Source organism: Ciconia boyciana, chromosome 7, assembly GCF_034638445.1.
Source record: "Ciconia boyciana chromosome 7, ASM3463844v1, whole genome shotgun sequence".
Taxonomy (NCBI): Eukaryota; Metazoa; Chordata; class Aves; order Ciconiiformes; family Ciconiidae; genus Ciconia; species Ciconia boyciana.
In genome coordinates this window covers 20,148,738-20,171,503 of record NC_132940.1, presented here as the reverse complement: position 1 = coordinate 20,171,503, position 22,766 = coordinate 20,148,738, and the positions used below count along the sequence as shown (strand labels likewise).

Here is a 22,766-nt window from a genome sequence, read left to right as displayed (position 1 = left end):
TGTGATATTGTGTGCTTCATGTGGGTAATTCTGCATCCTCTTCATGAGCAAAAACTTTTTTCCTCAAGTTCATCCTATCTTCAACTAATGTAAATTGTAGCTTATTCTAAATTGTTAGCATACACTTTTTTCCAGATATCTTAGAAAACAGAATAGCAAGATCTTAACTTTCATCGCAGATTTCTCTTTGAGGATCAGATTTTGCTGTTTGGTTTCTTAGAGTTTGATAAGATTTTTTTTTTTCTTTGAACTGAAGCAGAGGTAAAAATACTGGTGAAGCTGGATGGCCTGGTCAGGAACGTCTGCATCCTCTTTATGGTAGCACCAATACTTTCAAAAGCATCAGGAATGCTACCTAACTTGAAACCTGTCAGGTCCTTATTTTTGAAGGATAAGATATTCAGCCCAGTGGGACAATTTTAAATGTGTGTCAAGTTAAATACTTTCCTCAAAATAAGGAACTTGTAATCTCTAGTGACTTCAAAACCTTGTTTTAGCACCATGGAGATTGGTATTAATCGCATGCTACACTAAAAGCTAGAAGCTGTCTACTGAATATAGTGCCTGAGGGTCAAAGATGAATGATTACTCTTCAGCCCTTCCAGGCTTGATAATGTGTGCTTTTTTTAGTACTGTCCATAATTTTAGTACGAGTAAGACACTGTAGTATTTTTAGCATTTGATTTTTATTTCTTAATTTTATTAGTGTAAAACATTAATGTCCTTTTTCTGAGGCAGTGTTTTTGAAAGTCAGTTTGTCCTGTTTCGCTAGGGAAACCTGAAGTTCATTAGCTATTGCAGTGAAGATTACAGATTGAAATTATGATAATTTATAATACTAGGTGTAATTTTGCTGTTTGTTCTTTATTCCAATTTTGATGTTTCTCAATGAAAGGTGCTGTCTTTGATACACCTTAAACTGGATGTATTTACCTGTCTAATGACACCTGATAATATGAATGCTTGGTAGGTGGGCAAACTGCTCTAAACAAGGATCTGAAAGTGTTTACCTTTCTTTGCAATAGTCTCTGGAAGGAATGTTTGGGGGGGAGGGGGGGTGTTATTTCTTTTGTTTTGAGGTAAATTGGACTGATTTTTTTTTTTATTTTTGTGGAAGATGGTGCTGGTTTTCTGTTTGATAGTATTTCCTGTTCTAAATTAAAGACCTTTATGGGAGAAGGGAAAGTAAAATGCTGTCAGGGCAGCATAACTTTTGGGGACCATGAGAACATAGTGATTATCAAATGCGTAAACAATCTGCTTGTGAATTGATTAAGTGACCTTGAAGAATCCTCGGGAAAAGGCGGACGAATTCATGTAAAGTGTAGCACATTGTTTTTCTTATTCCATGTAGCACAAAAAAAGGGGTAAACAAACTGTCTAGCAGATAATAAATCCTATTACAGAAATAACATCATTTGAGGATGTTGGCAAATACTCTGAAGTGGAATTTCAATGTTAATCACTTCCAGGATCTGCTGAGGTGTTATATACTTGTAATATCTGAAGAATAATTTTGTAACTTATTATTAAAATATGACCTTTTTTGTACTTTGTAGCTCTACTCACACTTGGTCCACAAGGAACTAACTGCATGTTTTAAATGTGTTAGTCTGTAATAACTTTGTTCATCCTCTTGCCGAACCAAATAAGGTGTTAAGAGGTGAATTCTGACAATTTGTATTTGCTGCTTTGGATGTTATTGTTCCGGCAGTAGAGTTGCCAGAAGTGACTTTGTGAGCTGCAATAGCAGCGAAGCCAGGACTAAACCAGAGTGGGGCAGGTGTGAGGCAGCTGGAAAGGGTAACTTCTGAAGGTGCTCCTGCAGAAATTACAGATTTTTCTTCCTCACCAACAGCTGAATTGATGGTATGGTTCTGTAAGTGTTGAAAATCTACAAGATGCATCTAAAATAGTTGTTTTCTTACTATAAAGCTTGTTATGTTGAGGGCTCTGTTTTAAACCATGTTAATAGTGTATTTCCACAGCTGCTTAGAGAAGAAACTTAAGTGTGAGCTACTGTGATCTCACCACTTCTTCCTGGCACTGGCAGTAGTTCTCTGGTGACTGCATAGCAAGCCAGTTCTGGGGGCAGATCTGCCTGAAAACTAGTCCTAGGAAGAAAGGAACTAGTTTTCAGCCAGATCAGTTCCATGAACTGACTGACTGTAAGGTTGTACTGAGTATCAGCAAAAGAGGGAGAAGGTGGCTGGCAAAGGAACGAGTGGCCAGAGGTTAAAATGGAACAAGACTGTGAGGGTCTAGGCAGAGTTGACATTACAGCATATACTGCTAAACCCTGTACCAAGTCTTTTGTCTCCTCCATTGAATGCTAAGTTTGACAGGGGTATATGAAAGGTGGCGAGGAGAACGGCAAGCAGAAAATGCCCTTTGTAGATGGCAAATTAATCAGCCTTCTTAGCTCTGAGCTTTTGGCATATTTGAATTTGACAGTCATCTTTTAAACTTGCCTTCCTAAAACCTGCTTCTTATATGCAAAGACAGATGTGCTTCCAGTCTTTCTGACCTGGAAATTCCTTAGCACACCCTTTCACATATCTCTAAGTAGTAGTCACTTCTAAATATTAGTTCTGTCAATCTGAAATGGAAACTGTTCTTTGACAAATGTGAATTAGTCTTTCAAGCTAAGAGATGTAAAGGATGTAAACAAGGGTAAGAACAAAGTAAATACTTCCTTAATTTTTTTAACAGGTAAAATTATTGTGAGGAACCCAAAGCCAGTAGTAGTGATTTGGGGTTTTTTTAACAGCTTCTGATGCCTTTTATGGCAAAACTCAGAGGGGGGGAAAAAATAGACAGGCCTGTGAAACTGGTTCTCTTAGTAGAGCGCTGGGACCACAGCAAGCCAGAGACCTCCTGGTCATTTTCCCATGCTTCCCTTACATTCACACTGTCCTTTCTTCCTGGTCTATCTCATGAGTAGAAAGCACTGAGATCCCTGGCTGTGAATCCTGTTCCTGTCCAGAGCTAGATTCCTCAAACCTGAGAAGTTCTTCAAAGAAAGCAGAAGTTTGATGTACTCCAGCAAACTCTGTCCATGAAAGAACTAATGAAACCTGAAAGAAGGCAAGCCTACGACAATCCAACAAAAAGTAGTTTACAGTCGAAGTTTATGGGAGACACCATAGCTACGGACCATGCTTTTCCCCAGGAATGTTACACTTAAGCCGGGAGAGAGGACTTTCCACCTTTCTTGCTGTTTCACTCCAGATCATTCCACAACCTGTTTTGCCCAAGCTTCTTGTTTTCTATGAGTCTGCCATCTTGTAGGCTTTTGTTAGGGAGTCTTGGACTTTCAGATGCTGTGACCAGAGCTAGAAGAGCTGGGCATCTTCTTTTGTTTTGCAGGTTTGCAATATTAGAGTACTGCTGAATTAGTCTGCAGTCATCGAACAATTCTGCTGTTTCCAGTACTCTGAACAAGCGGAGGAAAAAAACCAACCTCCTCTTGAAGTTCAGTTCAAGCAAAACTGTGTTCTTCATAGTCAAAGTGTAAGCTGCCTGTTAAATGCAGGTTGCTGACGTTGGATAGTAAATGCTGTTTCTTCGGCTTCAGGGAAGACTGAAGTTAAATAATAACTTAGTGGACCAGCAGATAAGTTTGTGGCTGATAGTACTACCCCTCCCCCAGTTGCATACTCTGCATTCCTTCAGAACAAATGTTCACTTGTTGCTATAGTGTCTAAGATCAGCAGTCAGGAGGTGGGGGGTGTGTGTCTTGAAGGCCTGTGGGTGTTTAAAATGTAAAATCAACCCTTATGTGCAGTCCGGATATTTTTGTTGACTTAAATAATTAGCATAACTGTCTTTAGGAAAACTCTGAACTATTTATAAGAGAACATAGGCATTTTCCATTTTTATGGTGCTTTTGAAGTGCAAAAAATGTAATACAAGGCAAAACTCCATTCTTCCTCCTTTTTGCATTTCTGATGTACAAAAGAATCTCAAAACACTTAGCTATTTTGTTAATTAGAATTACCTTCCCTTTCCATCACAGCAACTAGATTAATGAAACTGAAATTACAAGATTAGCAAGATGAAAGGTGAGGAAGAGGATGAACAGTCGGAATTTCTTTTTTGAATGTAGATGTAAAGTTAGGCCTTTCAACAACAAAAATTCTTCTAATACAGTTTGCAGCTTACTTAAGAAACAGGGGAGCACTTGGACACAAAAACTTGTATCGCTCAAAGAACTCTGCCCCAACACCTGAAAGATAAGATTTGATCCATATCCAATGTGAGGTCTTGTGTTCTTAACAGCAATTCCTGTGTGCATGTAGGAGCTTTTGTGTTTAAAAACAAAACAAAAAACCCTTGCTCTAAATTAGTTTCCTACTCTTGGCAAAATGTATTTTAGTGTATCCACAAAAATACTCCATTTTCTCATTTCTCTGATGCATCAATTTATCAAAGTTGCAACATAAAACAAGAACATCAATACAAGTAATTTTTGTGTGCCTAACAGCATAGAGTTATGAGTTGTGACTGTCTGTCATTTTAATGATCTTGAATTCATGAGGATTTCAGAGACTAAATCATTCTTTTTCCACCAGTTTTATTGGGAGTGTTTGTTCTTCCCATTTATGTAGCTAGGTCACAGAACTGAAGCTGACTTGTTTCTTAATTCCGAGCAAGTCTTCACCTAATCTGGCAGTTGCAGTGGTTTAGTTATGTTAGATCTAATGTCTCATTAATGGATTGGAGTTAGAACTGCATGGCAGGGTAGGAGATTTGATACAGAGCCTGGACCTTGATCTTCACAGGTAGCTGTTTCCCTTTTTTTAAGGAAAGCAGGGATTTTTATGGGGACTAATTCCTTTGTCTCCCTAAAATGCCCCTTTTTATAGAAGATTGCTATGTTTGGGTTAAACTTTCATCTTATTGACATTCATTACAGAACAGTGTAACTGGAAAACATAGGACTTGAGGAATTTTTTTGTAAAGGCTGTGATTTAGCTGAACAAAGGATTTTTCCTTTTTACCGTTTTTTTCCTTGTTTACTGTTTGAAGGTACTTTCTTGGGATAATTTTTAAAAATACATAGGATTTCTTATTTGCCAATTTTGGTTATCTTTATTTTGGAGACTGTCAAGGCAAAGGCTGGTTTATCAAACTTATTTCTTCAGAGTTGTGTTCTGTGTCATGATTAAACTGCTTCAGATACTTGAGCAAGTCTAGTTATTGCTTAAATCTGAAGTGACAGTGAAAGCCCCATTATTGTTTAAATTTCAAATGGCAATGAAAATATATCTAATGCAAGAAGCAGTGAAAAGTTTTTAAAGGAACTTACAAGACTTATTTCTGGGGTTAGGGCACTCAGTTACGTAGTCCTTTTGCTTGTGAAGAAGCATTTAAAATGGCTGTGGTTGCTTTGGTCTAGAATGATGGTCAGAGAATGAATGCTGGGGCTTTTGTCTCTCACCTTCTTGCATGTCTGTGTGTGAAATAACATACAGACTTTTTTATTTTTTAGTGTAAATGGGTATTGGAGAATGTATGAGAGGAATAAGAAAGCTTAAGATTCAAATTCTGATGACTTAAGCAGTTCCAAAGAGCTATTATAATAATATAGTGTGTTCCCTTTTTCAAATGTGTTGATTCTCTGTGCTGTGTTTAACTTGGGTTCAGGGCCCACAGGTGGGTGTTGCAGCAGTTCATTACATTTTTAAAAGTTCTGTTAGTACTACTGATCTATGAGACATAAAATGACCGTGGTATTATGTATGTTGCTATGCATACTGTGAATGCTAAAGGGAAAGGGAGGCTCTTATTTTGGAAAGAATAAAGTGTTTCTTCTAACTCTTGTAATAGTTCTAGTTTTAGGAATCTGCAAGATGTGGAAGGCCTGGTGAGGAAGTTTCAGCTAAGATGCATTGAAAACAATGTTGTATTTTGATTAAAATGAATTGCAGGACTGTAGATCAATAATCTGCAGGAATTATATTTGTACGGTGGAGTTAAAGCACAAGTGGGTCCTCTTTCTCACCCCATACCTTTTCAACAAGAGTTTTTGACATCTTAGGATTTTGGGCCAAAGTTCAGTTTTGTAGCATGGGATTTCAAAAGGGTGCTGCTCTTTGAGCATTGTATTGAAATTTTTCCAGTTCATGCAGGTATGATCAGTTTAGGCCTCTCTGTTATAAACAAATTTAACATCTCAGTTGATGTTCTACTTTTGGACTGCAGCATATTCTTAGCTCTATTTGTAAGATCAGATGTTGCTGAAATAGTTATGGACAGGGAATTCCTGAAACATTAGCTTAAAGACTGCTCAATGTTCACAAATTCCTATTGCTGTTTTAGAGTTGATAGTGATATGAATGGATTCTTTAGTAGGATGCTTAAGTTATTTTGCATTTTGGTTTGTGGGTTTTTTTCTGTGTTTTTTTTTTTTTCATTCATTGATTGTATATAGGGTATATAAGGTACTTTGTTCTAGATGCTACCGCAACTATGGAACTTAAAAGTCTGTCCGGAAGTTCTTCAATGCTGACAAGTGGAAAAAAATGTTTACTGGAATCACTAAAGTGGAGGTGCAGAGAAACAGAACAGTACTGGTCAACAAAGTGGGCTGTGGTCTCAGTGCACAAGTAGGTTAACTACTGCTAGCAGAAGAGCAGTTGAAGGAGGCAGCTTTTTGGAGGCATAATCCTGTATGTTTTGTGCTTCATGTGGTAAGGTGCAAACTGTTTATGTGAAAGCTTAGTAGCATACATGAATTGTGATAGTTGAGTAAAGACAGTTTGTGAAGGGCCTTGAGAAAGTGACCATGATAAATAGTTTATGCCAGTGGTGAAGAAGGGGAAACTAACAGTAGGATTAAGATTGCAGAGTGGTCAAATTAAATGCTGTCTGGTATTCATGTTTAAGCCCTTGTGTTAAGAACAAGCAAACAAATTCAGCAAGGAATGGAGAACTCTTTCTAGCTGTAGCTGGCTTCAGCTGATGACTAGACATGAAAATTTGGAGAATGTGGCTGAGAACTTAATTTGGAAAGAAAGCAATAGATCTGGAGCATATAAATAAATAGGATTCTTAATAATGAGAGAAGCTTGTTACACAACATCAAATGCTGCTTGCCATTGCATGAAAAATTAAATGCATGGGGCTCCTATTCAAATATGTAGTTGACCAAGTTCTGCCTGTTTTTATTATAACTTTAACATTCTGTAGCTTTTACTGGCCTGCACATCCTTTGGTTGTGTGTTTTTCTGTGTGTTTTTTTTTTAATTTAGCATTGACTAGCTGGCATGACAACTGTAGTGGTACTAGGGGGAAACAGCAGTGTAAATCCAGAACCATAAAGCAAACAGATTCTGTGGTTTGTCTTTTTCACCTTTCTATTGCAAAGTATTTGTGAAGAAATACTACTCAATTAAAAATGCATAGTGAGCTGTGCAGTGGGTTACTGTTGTCTCTTGGGGCATGCAAGTGCCAGTGTAACATCAGTTACTGCTATAATGACAGTGTTGTAGTGTTTTCTCTTCATACAAAATTGTCAAAGATGTTTTGGTGTGAAATAATCTGATACCGAAACGTTATATTGCAGAGGGGATTGACTGTTTCTGAATCTAGGAAGTGGGAAGATTTTGAAGGTATTTCCTCTTGAGCATTCAAATGGCTCATCACTCTGTCTTGCCTGTGCAAGTTATATCGTCAGGCTTTACTCTTGGGTGGCTGTTTCAGCAGGACTTCAATGCTGAAACTTCAAATAATTAATCCTTTATGTTCACCAGTTTTCTAGACAACTAATGGTACTGGCTGCTGCTGTAGTGATTTGAATACCACTTAAAATCTAAGTTGATTTTGCACAACTCTTTTCTTTTAATCAACAAAACAGAAATGGAATACCATCACATCCTATAGCAGTCCATAATTGTGTTTAAAAGATCCTTTAAAAGAAATGCACAAAGCAACGCACCTCTTGTTTAACACCATATAATCTCATAATCCTGGCTTTGTGTGGTCTTTTGAAAACTAGGTGGGCTGGCAGCAATAAAATAGCTTCTTCGCTCAATCAGTGACTTAGGCTAAAAGTGGAAGGAGCAGCCATGTAGAACAAATAGTATTTTAGACTAAAAGTAAAATGAGTTAAAGGTTAAGTATTTATTTGATAATCTTTTGATGTGGGTTAGCAAAGGTTAAATTTATTTTCTTTTGAATGAATAAAATGAAACTTTCATACTACCCCTTCTGTGTGCCAGTTTGATATGGTAAGATCAACTTTCTGGGTATAATCTTTCCTTTTCCGACTTGTTCTTTTTTTCAGAAATTTGTGCCGTGAAAGTTGAGTATTACTTCAGATGTTTTCAGAACTTGAACCAATATGCAAGGAACATAGTTGCTTAAAGCATAAAAGTTTTCTCATTTTATTTTAACAGTGTCTTCTGTTGACAGCTGTTCAGTCCAGGGACTACTTTACTAAGTTTTAGTAAAATGCCCTTTAAGAAATAAGTAGCATACTACTAAAAGTATAGTCGCTAATCCTGATGGATATGACTTTCTGGTGAAATGTGACTGATCAGGCTTATTGCAGATGTATTCATCGTAAAGAACGTAGTCTTACGTCCAGTTGACAATTTACAATTCTAACTTAAAATATGTTCTGAAAGTGCTGAAGCGTTATCCTCACCTAGTTTTATTCTTAAACTTCTGGAAGACTCAGGGAAATAATATGAACAGTGGCTAAAATGGCCATGTAGTGTGTTCACTCTCATTTGTCAGAAATAGGTAAATAAGGAAACTCCAGCAATTTTCATTACAGGTTTCTGGTCTTTAAATTTTGGGTTAATAGAAGATTAATGTATTCTAGAGATTAAACTGCATGGCTGAACACATCTAGGTTAGTTGACTGGAATCTCAAGGCTAGTAGAATACAAAAGTTGAAGGAATGTGGCGTACAGCATATTGAAATAGATTAATGAAAAGCTGCATTGTGGTAGTTTTTTTCCGAAAGGCTTCCCCACATACACAAATGGGGAGTTCATCTATGAATTTAAATGTGAAATGAATGTGAAGTAACAACTGTTCTGCTGATGTCAGTTGGCAAACCAACATAATGAAAATATTTAACTGCTTTCAGTGTAGGCAGGATTATAAGATTTTTATTATTCTGATGTATTTTGCATGTACACCATCTATTTTCTTGACTTTTTGAAAATATTTTTTAAAGACATCTTGATTTTAATAACTTTCCTTTAATTTCTGAAAATTAATCTAGTCTTGGTTTGCCCTATTTACATAGGCAAGAAGGACTTCTTACATAAGCTTTGACTTTTCAGAAGTGCAGAATTGGTCCATAATTACAATGGGGTAGGAATGTTAGCCATGTTTAAAAACAAACTAACTAAACCCACCACTGTTTAAGGTCGCATCAGAGGCTAGTCAGCATGGTTAATGGTCAAATTTAAATGGATAGACTGATATATTTTGGCCAATCCCTGATAGCAAATGACAAACCTGAGAGGGCTGTTTGGGTATTTGTGGTACACAACAGAAGCTCATCATGCTAGAAATCTTACCTGGAAGGCTGGACTAATGGGGGATAGTTTTGTCTTTTATCCAAGAGCAATTTTTTTGCAAAAATTGCAAGCCTGCGTTTCACCCCATTTATTTCAAAAAGTCAAGAGAGAACTTCCACCCTTAAAATACCAAAAAAACCTGTAAATACCAGGTGCTTTTTAATTTTAACCTAAATTTGTACAAGCTAATTTTAAGGTCAGATTTAGTAGTTTAGCAGTAAATAGGCAACTGACTTGCCAAATGTTAAATCCTCTCTTGTATTATAAAAACATTAGTTGCATATAATAAATGAAATCAAACATTGCTACTTTCAATATACCATATTCAATAAGCTATTTGCAGGAAATTTCCACGCATTCTCACTGAATTGGATCTGTATATTATTCTAATGAAAAAAAGAACCTCCCAAACTTTAATGCTTTTATGTCAAATGTAGGGCTTTGGGTATTTTTATGCCTTTCTCTTCCTCATTCCTAATCAAACTTCACATGTCCTCAGATTTTCCTCATTGAAATAATTGCTTAACTGTTTGTTTTCCATAAATTGTCACTTTTGCTGCAATATAATGTGCTTAAAACATTGGTTGTAGTGGATTCTGGAGCACATGTTGCCAAAGACTGTATGGATTTGGTGTAGTGTCTTTTAAAGATGCCATGACAACAAGGGTTGCCGTGATACTGATGAACAAAAAAGCTAGGACTAGCTATCTTGTGATTTTGAAAGCTTCAAGGACAATGTTTCTTGACATAGGAACAGGTAGGTAGCTTCGAATTCTGTATCATAACACACGGTTGAAATGTGATGACTTCACTTGTGCCTTTGGCAGCTTCCAGCCTTGTTACAGAGTTTACAAGGATAAATTCTTCCAGAAATTCTTTGCATTTTTGTTTTTCAGTGAATTAAAATGTTTCATTCCTTACATCTGCAGCATGTTTATATAGCCAAATAAAAGAAGAAATATGATAGCTAAGACTGCTGTTTTCTCATTACTCCTTAACTGTGGCCACCAACAAATAAAATATCTACACCACTGTTAAAGGAAAAAGTTTTGTTCATTTTGTATCTGTACAATCAATGAAAATCACATCTAGCCCATATGTATGTTTGCCTTACAAAAGCTTCCTTGAGACTAGATAGACAGCAGTGACCTAGGTCAACTTTACTGTGGTCAAACTAAAGTGTAAAACATGCTTTCACTGTGTGTTTGGTTAGTTCTTGTTGTGTTTTGAGTGTGATAGTGACCTCTGTCAAATCAGACAAATATGGCAGGCTGTTAATCATGTTAGAATGGGGCTGATAGGGGGAGGAGGGCAAAAATAAAATGATGGGTTAATCTGGGACTGTTTCCCAAACTGCAGATGTAGGAATTAGGTGATTTCCACACAGTTCACTGTTGTATGATTGTTTTGCCTACTCTGTCATGCTCACGGACATTGATGAAGATGATAGTAACGTGATTTTAGTTTAAAGTTGTTTTACTTTGGATCAGCTTCATTCCAATGCTGACTTTTTTTTCCCCCTGACCTAGGTGGCATAACTACTGATATGATGTAATCCTCCTGTGTAACATAATGGAAATAGGATGTAATTTACCTTAAGGCCAAAGATGAGGTTATTAGTAAATAAGAGTTGACAGTCTTTTAGCCAAGACGTTGGTCTTGGAGATTGAAATGTTGATTACTCTAACTTATCTTCCAAGATCGAAAGCGATAAGGAGCTGACTGTTCAGGTTCCATAAGGTGAAACTTTAATAAAAAGTTCTGTATCCAGATATTCAGATATTGGGGAGATTGATTCCCAGTTTGTGTGCTTGTTCTCGCCACCACCCTGCAAGACTGTTCTGTCTGGCTTCTCCCTTTCTTCTGAAGGAGATTGGGATTTATGCAGATGTGAAGTGGTACTTAAAACCAGAACTGAGGCTCCTGTATTTCAGTGGAAGTAAAAGGGGAGCTGAAGTACATCCTCCTCAGCTGATCCTAGCAAAGCAGCAGTTTACAAAGGGAGTTCTCAAAATGGGGACTAAACCTAGCAAGGGTGGTGGTTAGTTTCTGCCACTGGCTATGGCTCAGTGGCTTTGTACACAGCTGGCATTTAAGTGTTCTCATCCAGTTGCATTTACTCATCTTCTTAAACTAGTGGTAACGTCCGTAGAGTGAGTGAGTTCATGGTAGACACTTATCAAAGACAAGGCATTTAATTGTGTTCGTGAGGGTAGATGGAGAAACTATTTGTGGAAAAAATACAAGTTACCTTGTTTATAGTAAGATTTTTCACAAACAGTGAGATAAGTTTATATATATTCCCCCCTATAGTAAAAAGAATGGTCTATGTATATAAACTTGTGGCTGTAGAGAGTATGCATGGCAGGTTCCACACTGATAGTAACTTTCACTGTGTGTAACATTCTTGAAAGCTATTGAATGCATGAAGTAAATAATCACATCTTTCTACTTGTAAAAAGCCTCTTATGGAAAGCAGGACTTTATTAGATGGTGTGAACTAGAATATTTGCTTTGAAAGTCTCATATGTAATCTGACTTAAAGAATTTTTCATGGATGTGTTACTTTTCAGTTGGTTTATCTAAATCAATACTCTATCTTTCCCTTTCATCAGTGTGACCAACTTCAGTTCTAAACAGACTTTTAGCCACAGCAAAACAATAGTTGTATTAGTGGTTCCCCTTCTCTTATGGCTGGTGGAAAATGGGTAGTAGAGGGAGAGTCTGCTGGTGTTAGAAAGCATTAATGTTCTAAGTGGAGAAGCGGTAAGCAGAATAGTACGTGAATCTTCTGTATGGGTCTGAACTGCAATGTAGGATATGCGATGGCCGTGGAGGGGAAAAACTGTATGTTCTGTATTTAACTTGTCCTGGCAAACATTTGTTGAAATAAACAGCTTCAGAAATGTTTGGGCCAACAATAAATCAGGTCAGACAAAAGAATACCAGCCAACTGACACAGCAGTGCCTTTCCCAACTGTGTGTATTGTGACCAGCCCAGACTTGGCAGGGAGGGTGACTGGCGCTGACAAGCCTGATGAGCAAATTTTATTTTGTTTTGCATGAGAACAGAATCCATAGCTGTAAGGCCATTATTGCTTGCTAATATTTACTAAAAAAGGCTTCCTGTTGAGAGATACCTAAAATTAGAAAATAGGTAGCTTACGCTGTTTTTATATTAAAGATGGATGAGTGGTTATAAAATGTGGTTACCGAAACCATAGAGGAGTGGGATGCTAATCACAACAGTGTACTACTGAGATGGCTTGGCTAACACTGACAGGCTTCCCAGATGCTTTGTTATATCATTCTTCTGCATTAGGTTTGCCAGCTTTGAATACATGCTTTTTCACCCTGTTCTTCTTTCTCCACTTCTCCTACAGAGTATGCTTTCGTGTGGTCGCCTCTACATTTTGGAAGAGCTTCTTTTCAGCTAATGTAAATGACATTTTAAACCCCAATGAAAGAAGATTTGCAGATAGGCTATGAAGCTCTCCCCAACCTTTCTTTTTTTCTTATCTCCCCAACCTATCTCCTCAGCCTCCCCCCCCTCCTCCCCCCTTCAGTTTTAAGAGCTCTGTTTTTTTTCTTTTGGGGGGTAGAGGGATGACTGATTCTTCAGGAGACTGTAGTCATCTAAGCAAACAGCTGAACTCACGTGCCCAGGGAGGTCCTCTGTGCTACAGGATCACCGGCAGCCGGAGTCCTCTGGTCCTGAGTACTAACTAGTCTTCTATGGTATTGCAATTTGTGTTATTAAGCTTGCGAGAGATTTCTAAACCTGATATAGCATCCATTGGTTGAGGAATTTCGTGCTTGACTTCATGTAGATAAATGAATGTGTACAGTGAGACAAGGGACAGAAGAAAAACTGAAAGTAAATATTAATTTTTATGACTGCTTAAGTCAGATTGAATTGCTGCGGGAACTTGTTGGAGACACATTTCCTCAAGCATTCTTTTCACTGTAAACAGTATTTGCTCTACCGTTGTTTTGGTCTTATAGCTGTTTTCGGACTCCTTAGTATTAAAACTGTGTTTCTGTTAATCTGGCATATTTAGATTGTTTTACTACGCGAGGTTTATAAATCTGTCCTGAACAGGAAATCTCTGTTTTAGTGTCTGTTTGGTGAGTATCAGTCGCTGAATGCAGTGTAGTTGTGGTTCCTGATGGCTTCTGCCCCCACCCCTCCCTGAGCGCCACTTGTGTCACAGACCTTTTGTCTTCTGGAGGCATAGAAACAATGTTTCAGATAATTTGTAAACAAATAATACAGTGATGGAATACAAAGAAATCTCAGTTGGGTGTAGCCAGACCTTTGCTTTTGAGAGTACAAATAACGATCTCATGCTTGAATGCATTATTTTAGTGATAGTGTTCTCCTGGATGGTATGATAAACATCTAATTCAACTCAGTAGTTGTTTTCAACTTGCATTTCCCTTTGAAGCTTACTGCTTCTGTTTCAGACTTGAGAGGCTTGTGTCCCTTAAGTTTTTTTCTCTCTCTCTCCTCCCCCTCCCACTTATTTTGCTTTTTTTGCCAACTCTGTTGGTCTGGTGAGATATTATTAAATCTTAATACTAAGAAACTGCATTTTGGGATCAATATGCTTTAATTAGTCTTCTGTATGGGTTTGTTTTTTTTTTCCTTGACCTAACCTGTAAGGAACATCAAGAGGCTGTTTTATCCTGTAATGGCAAGCCTTTAGTTGTGGGTCACGCTGAGCTCCCCAGAATAATTCATGCAGTATGTCACAGGCCTCTGCACTCCTTCCTGAGGACTCTCAAACTGGGAGTAATCTGTAGATTGGTTTGACTGCTTTCCTGCCTTGATTCCCCTCCCCTACTTGTTAGGGGTCCAAAAGTCTACCCACCATTTTGCCAAAAGGACCTGGTTATGGGGGTATGTGCGTGTGTATTCCTGATCACATGATTAGGAACTCTTTTCTCTCCAGCCACAAGTGGACATCTGTGCATCAGAAGACAGGGACACCTTCATGTTGGCTAGGCAAGAGATGCAGTTCTGGTCAAATGATGCACTTGTGCAGACCATCTCTAGCCAGCTGACCACAATATTCATGCCCTTCATGTGAGGACTGCGTATATTCTGGTTAGAGACCGCTGATGGGGTAGGTTTGTGGCATATAGCCTTCAAATGCCTCCATAAAAGCCTATCTGTCCCAATCCTGCCAATATAAATCATTAGTCCCAGTGAAGAATTGTGGAATATTTTTCTGCCTCTGGAAGTTTGTAAGAAGAGATGAGACACGATCTCCATAGACTATGTCCTCCTTAAGTATTTCAAAACTTAAGTCTACACACTAGACATGTTTCTTAATGAACTAATTGGAATTACCTTTAACTATCTAAGATACTATTTCCTGAAAGTAACATTTTACTATAATTTTCAGATATATTTTCTATGTTGTATGATCCACTTTGGGTTTGTGGGCATCAGTACAGCTCTGCTGTCTTTCCTTTTCCCGATTGCCTTTGCCTGGAGCTGTCTGGTACTCCCAACAGCATTTATTCTTGCATTGATGGAGTACAATTGAGGCTTTGATGGATTAAAGCCCGAAGGGACCATTAAAATTATCTGGTTTCATTTTGACAGCTATAGAATTTCTCCAACTGTTAGAAGGTGGCAATGGCATGCTGGCTTAGACTAAAGCTGTGTCTAACTCAGTGTCTGAGCTCCAATGACTGCCAAAAGTGAATAGCTAGAGAAAAGTAAAAATGGTAAGTTGGACATATATGTTACTTCTCCCATCCTCTGAACCCCTTCTGCTTGGGGGAGTTCTTGAGCAGGTTACATTGTTTGTTTTAGTACAATGCTTAGTAGTTCAGTAGACTAAAGAGTGGAGTAGTTGAGTGAAAAGAAGGTGTGGAGGCAGGTTCAAAAGGAATTAAATGAATTCAAAGACAGGAGGTCTGTAAGCAGTTACTGAAGTGCACAGGAACAGCTGTGGTCCAGCAGTTGTGGGTGCTGGGGGACTGGACTGTAGAAAGCAGCCAGTCTTGTCTAGTTTCCTAAGCAGCTTCGCCCACTGCTGTGTAAGGCACAGGCTATCTGGACCCATGGCCTGACCTGGTAAGGTATTTATTGTCTCATTAGTAACCCACAGGGAAACTTAGAAGAGCTTGCCGAGTCTCTCCTTGTTTCCATGTAAACTGCTTGTGTCAATGCTGTGTTTTGGCAAGAAATTCCACAGGTCTCTTACATGAAGAATCTCCCTTTTCTGTTCTGAATCTGGCTCCTGCTTGCTCTGTTTAATCATCTGAAGTGTGTTATATTTAACTGAAAGACATTGGTAAGTGGTTGATTCTACCCACCATTTTCATGCCTTTCATGATTTTCTAATATACTTTCATATCCCCTATAAATCATCTCTTATCCTAGGTCCCAGCTTCTGCTATTGTTGCTTGCACAGAAACTGCTTCAAGCCTGGATTGCTTTCCCCATTAAGTTCCAAACTCTGAGCTATAGTATGCTTTTAGATCAATGAGTGTTTGTGATAAACTACCTCTGCTACTAATGTGTATGTACTAAATCATAGCCACATTTAGTACCAGCCTCTTGACATTTTTTTGCCTTTGCTGTGTTTGAGTCCTCAGTTAAAAACCCTTATGTATACATGTAAATGAAGATAAAGCCACAACAATGTTTCTTTAATAAATTACATAGAGCTTTCTTAATTTACTGCTGTGTAAGATGGGTTTTCTTAGACTTCTGTGTGTCCTGTTACGGACAGAGCTTCCTACTCCCCTCCAGCAGGAAAAAACACGCAAAGTGCCGGTGAATGGTAGATAAAGTTTTTGCCTTAGTCCACTTCCTGAGTCAAGGCTTTTCCTTTGACCATGTATAAGCTAGTCTGAGTTGAAAAAATCTCCTGATACTTGACATCTAGGGAGATAAAGCCTGAAGCACAGTGGTCCTTAGAAGGCTTGCTTTTGCACTTGATGCAATCGCATGTAGTTTGTATGTAGCCCCCCCACCTACCCACCTGACAGTAGTGATATACTGTACTGGTGTGTCATGTTGTACTTTGTTGATTCCTCAGAAAAATTTAGGTGCCTCTAGCCTAAATATAATGTCTTGTAGCCAGAACAAAATGGCTCAGATTTGAAACTGTTCTCTGAGTAACACTGGATCAATTTGCACTGTACTGTAATTGTCTGTATTGACCTGTTTGTTATCATGGCCACAGACAACACAGAACTGCCATTCCTTTTTGCTCGGGGGGGAAGTGAGTCAGCTTGTATTAGATCCTCTTTTTCTTTTTCATAAGCTAGACTTTCCTGAATTTGAAAGCTTTTTACCACAACTTGCAACGCAGCACTCTAGTGCATGTGAAACTTTAATTCCGTGCACCAGCACCTCTTCTGTAACAGAACGGAAAAGCTTGTGGTTTAACCTGTGCCATGTATGGAACAAGAACTATTTTTTTAAAAAATAAAGCAGGGGCGGGATTTAGGGACGCATAGCAAGAGGCATATACTGTAAAAACCATCGCCCTATATGTGTGCTTGTTTGAGAATTTTTCTGATGGCCTAATTCCACAAAATAATTTAGGTGTTCAACTTTATCAGGGGTGACATGCTTAAAGACAGACCTTTGTAGATCTAGACTTATATATTAAAGATGCTTAAGATTTGACTGACACTTGAGTTAAAAGCTAGCCAACATTTGCCAAAAATCTTTGTTTAATTCTATGAATATACAGAAATGGTGTTGAATTTCTCAGGTGAAGAAATATCTAATGAGCAATCCAAATCTGCTTTTGTTGATACTCTTTTGAATATATGTAATCATCAAAATGGTGGTTGATGAAATGACATGAGAAAAATATGGTTTAATTCAGAAACCTTAGGGTATTGGTAACTTTTTTTAAAGTATACTTGCTTGACTTTTTGGGAGAAATTCGTTTCTACGTAAACGGCATACAACGTTGCAAGTAAACTGTTGGCAAGCGCTAGTATAAGTCTTTTTTTAACCATTTCTTTGTTCTAAGCAGGCCCAGCTTCCATATGGCCTAGACTTCAGTGCAGCTTAATACCATCAAAGTGGTTTGTAATGTGATTGGGCATTAATTCACTGTTTTAATGTAGTTTCTCCTTTTTTTCAGAAAATCAAGATGGCCTGCATCAGGTTGTACACGAACGCCTGGGGGAGTTGCTACGTGTTCTAAAAGCAGTGATAAATAAACATCAGACTCTAAACTCAGTTGATATTCTTAGTGCTGCAGGAACAGTTATTGCAAAAGTAAAAGGTAAGGAATTACTACCTTTCATATTCTTGGAAAACTGTAATTAGTGACTTGATTGACTCTGTCTTGGAGTTATAGATAGGATTCTATGTATATGGAAGAAACAGGGTTTTTTTAAAGAGTAATAACTTAACACTTGTTTAAAAGTACCTTCTCTAAGTGAAAAGTAATATTATAAATAGCTTGTTCTCCTGTTGGTATAATAAGATTTTGCTTATAGGAAGCTAGGTGCAAACCCACACTGAATTCCAAAAGCACAAGCCTTTCATCTTGAACTTTTCTTTACCTGTGTATCACAGAATAATATCACAGAATAATAAACCTCACATTTATCCACTTAGAGATTTGCCAAAAATTTTTGCTTAATTCTATGAATTTGTAGGGATGGTGGTGTATTTCTATGAAGTGAAGAAATACCTAAATGAGCAATCCAAATCTGAATGGCCTAACACTTAGTTATAAATTCCACAAACATATCATAAGCATGGTAAAGGCGTCAACAGCAACAAAAAAAGCCTTGCAGATATATACGTTAATACTTTCTATTGCTGGCCTTTGCTGCTGCGCTTCTCTGCGTGTCAGACATGCAAATGGTGAAGCACACCATTGCTCCAGCCCCATTAACCATAGCTGATTCTTCTCTGTGTAGCCTTTGACTGCAGCTCTCCCTACTGTGGAATAAGTCCAGTATATTACTGTGGAACCAGTACAGTTTCTTCCATGTGGCATGGAGAATACTTTGAGTAGGGTTAAATCTCCACTTCTTGCCAGTGTTAAATCATGTGGAACATCTTCCTTCAGAGACGCATGATTTAGTTTTTCTCCTTGTTCTAGGGTTTTTCCCCTTGTTTCCTAATTATCCTAAGTATGTCTGAACATACACTGCTGATTCAGTAAAGTAGGAATATCAGTTAAAAAGGTAACGGGTTTAGCTGCCTGATTCCTATATCTTTGGATTTTTCCAAACTTCTTAAGGATTATTCCTGTTGATACATAGCTTTGCCAGTTTGTTTGATCTTGGCAGGTACTAGCAGCCCACTTTGCATTTTCTTCCTGCTACATGTAGAGTTTCCTATAGATCTGTCTCTGGTATTTGAAATTATAGGAGGATTATAACTGCAACTTCTGAACTTGCTTTAGAGAATTGTACATAACAGTAGAAATGCAGAGGGTATCCCTGAGAGGTTGCTGTTTGTCTTGTTTATCTTGTACACATGTACAATGGTAATCAGATATTTATACATGAGAACAGGTTAAATGTTTAGTAAACATAATTCTACATCCACCTTAGACAAGCTGTTTCCATGCTTAAGTGCTGTGGCAAGATTACTATGTGTCTTCCACTCCCTCCTCATTTCAGTGGACACAGGACAATGTTCAACTGCTCTTTCTGTAATTTAAAGAGACATTGAGGAGAACTTAAGGTATGCAAGTAAATCAAATTACATCAACCTTTGCTAAATTATGTTTCCAAAAACTATTGCAATAATATCTATCCTCTCTCGACTACATAGTTTATCAAGGTTGTTCTTGATATGCAATGCCCCAAATTGATCACTGTCTATACTGTCCAAGTTTACCATTACAGAGTAAAGCAGTAGAGTTACTTTCCTTGTCTCACATGGTAACATTGTTGATTGATTCCATAGTAATGTTGGCCTTCTTGTCAATTTTTGTGTTCAGTTTAAAGTCCATGATAAGTCAAAGGTCACATTCTGTAGTTCCAGTGCTGAACCAGTTTTCCAGATCTAGATTTATGTATTCTCCCTCCTCCCCTTCTGATTCTGAAGTGGAGAATTAAGCACTTTGTTGAATTACATAATCCATTCCTCCAGAGTACTTGCAGCCTTCTGAGTTTGATGCCATACATATTTTTTTCTTGGTGCACACTGTTCCATTATACTGTTTCAATAGCACTGAACCCTGGGCAGATGCATTGGTGTTTCATATATTTTCTTATATGCATCTGTTTCTGCCTAGTTTGAGTAGCTGTTCTTTGAATAGTTATTTTAGGATTTGTTCATTTCGCTTGATAATGAGCAGAAGAAATAACTTCAGTACTAAGCCTTTTTTTGGCAATACAGATATTCACAAATACTTTTTAGCTTTTTCCCCCCTCAACAGATTTTAGTTCATGTAATTGATATGTTTGCACTTGAAATTAACTACTAACATTTGCATTGTAGAGTTCACTCACTGTTAATATATTGAGTTTGAGGAGCTACAGTCATGGAGGGATTGCATTATTTTCTATATGGAAAGAAAAACTATTGTTAGGAAAGCACTGTGTATATTGTATAATTACAGAATTTTGAAAGTAACTCCACTCTTTATTGTTGTAAGAATGCCACTTGAAACAAAAGCAGTACAGTCATGTCCTCCAGTTTTCTGTCAAATGTGTTCAAGTGGGTCAAGTTGTAAGACTGTACTTTAGGTACATCTGAAAAGTCTATGTTCAGCCATAGCTCACTTGAACTCTCTTAAATATGATCTTGTATGATGAGAAACCTCTCAAAGGAAAAAGGCATGAAAGGAGTTGATTTTGTTATGGTAACAGTCTTCATCCTTGAGCTGGAACTGAGCTCAAGTTCTGACTTTTTTTTCCCCCTCTTGGTTATATTACTTTGAATAATTTTCTCATTGGCAGTGATTTGACAGTACTGAAAATATAGCCTTGGGACTCCTGCTACAGGATCCAAAGTGCAGTGATGGTATGGTGCACAGTGCTGATCTGATACAAATGTGTTCTTCCAGCTTGAATAAATAGATAAAAAGTGTTTTCTGATGGAATAAAAGATTATGGCATACAATTGCTGTTCATAGCATTCTCACTAATTTCTCATTGAGTTATTGCTGTATCATAAGCAGCATACATTCTGGACCCAGAATGGAGAGGCTGGCATAAACTGTCTGGTTGTGTTTGTTTTAGCCAAAGAACAAACTCGCTCTGGCAAATTGTCGTTCCTGTGATCCAGTGCTGTGTGACCTGGCCTCGTGGAGTTCCCAAATTAATTGCAAGGAAAGGGAGCTCCGGATCACACTAAAGAAGGTGGTCTCGGTCAGTCCTACCTCAATATTTGTAGCCTTTGATACAAACAAGTACTTTCATATGAAGACTTTAGTAATGCCTATCAGTGTTTGCTCAGCCATTTATTGTATTTCTCATGTGTCTGGAGATGGAAACAGGGAGTTACAGGGCTTCGGCTCTTTCTGACTGGTATTCAGTCCTACTTCTCTGAGAACAGCAAAACCTTTGCTGTATGAAAACGGCCTACCTCCCCCCAGCATAACCTGTGGTAAATGTGAAGCCAGTTTGTCTTTAGCACCTCTCCGGTTTTTACAGCTGGTTTTTGTGTGAGGATCATACTGCTCTGTGTTTGTATTCAAACTGAAGTGTATGACTGCTGGAACTGAGGAAGCTGAAGTAAAAATACAGCATGTTGTGGTGAATGGTAAGCATATCAGACCTCAAGTTTGCTTACAGTGGCCTGTCGGTAACACATGCGTTCACAGGTTTTCAGCTGTGATTATTTCACTAGAAGTAATGTAACTTTTGAATAAACAGGAAGCTACAAGAATGTGAGGAGCTGGTAGGATAGAACCAGTATCCTTTTTCCTCTGTCTTCCCAGGCAATGTTAATGTGACATTATGAAAGAAGTTCTTCCGACTCATCTGTTTCTTGTCATTGGAGGACAGAACTATAAAAAGATGTGGAAGCACTCTGTATCTGTAGTCAGATTTATGACTAGGAAGAAGATTAACATGGCATGGAAAATTTCTGATGTTTATTTAGGAGAGGATGAAATAGAAACAAGCTGGGATTTACACATGATTTCTGCCCAACTCCCCCCCCCCCCCCCCCCCAAATAGAAGCATAACTGGTTTAGGTTCTAGAAGGACCTTTTTGAATCTTTGCATAATGCCAGGGTTTCAATCTAGTCTGTATTTGGAACTTCATATGGGGCAAATGGTTATTTTAACAAATGAATGCTTTTGCTCTTAATGAAATCAGTTACAATAACTTTGGAACCAGTGACTGTCAGTGACTCTGGTTTGTGAAGTACTCTCGTAAGTATGACAAGTTGCACTGTGATTTAAATGTAATGTCCAGTGCAGACAGACCACCCCCTTTAAATTACTGCAAGTGGGAATATTTTGAATGCTAGCAAAAATTAGAGTGCTTGTGCCCCTCCTTCAAGCTTCTCGGCCATTTCTCAGGTCCTTCAGTGGGAATGATATGAATGTGCTTGTAGTTCTGCTTCGGATGTCTAGTGCATTTCCTTTTGGACAGATTGAAGGAAAAACTAGCTATAGCATGTTATCTTAATCTTGCTACAGATGTTTGGCAGAACAAATAATGTCAGACTTTTACCATTTTAGACTGAGGTTGCAGGAAAATGTAGGGGAAAAAAAATTGATTTATCTGGTTATATCTTGGACATGACATGGTTCACTAGGCTGCTTTGCTTGGACTCTACTACTTGCTTACTCGAGTGCTTCGTGAAGAGTGTCTTTTAAATGACACCTCACTTGATCTGGAAGAATTGAGACTTACTGAAGTGTCTTGCCTGGAACCTGTTCAGACTCCTATTTCTGGAAGTCACTTCCCAGTCTGGCACACCATCATACTCATAGTTGTTATTTTCCCACTCAGTGTCTTTAAATAGCTGATGGCCCCAGAGTACATGGTTCTCCTGATCCCATGCTGAATTCAAGTTTGTACTGTTCTTTTGCTCTAAATTGCACCTTTTGACTTAACTGGATCACTAGAATGAATGCAGATTCCTGGTAAAGCCAAAAATTGCACTTGTAGAAATTCCCTTTTTAGGTATGTTTTTTTTCTAGTAGTTCTGCATCAAAGTTAAATACCTCTAGCAAGGTGAAGTAATTTCCATTTTGTTGGTGTATCTGTGATGTAAATTCAGAGCAAAATTTATTATGGATGGAGTAGGAAAC

General features: G+C 38.0%; 1 protein-coding gene across 5 annotated transcripts in view; it reads left to right on the top strand.

The window, feature by feature from the left end:
- The window catches only part of ARHGAP29 (Rho GTPase activating protein 29), a 54,344-nt gene that overhangs the window by 7,880 nt on the left and 23,698 nt on the right, over nucleotides 1–22,766 (top strand). For all 5 annotated transcript variants that reach the window (XM_072867575.1, XM_072867576.1, XM_072867577.1 and 2 more), the window contains one exon: nucleotides 17,669–17,812. In XM_072867575.1, coding sequence (XP_072723676.1) covers nucleotides 17,669–17,812 — 144 coding nt within the window. The remainder of the gene's footprint in view (nucleotides 1–17,668; nucleotides 17,813–22,766) is intronic.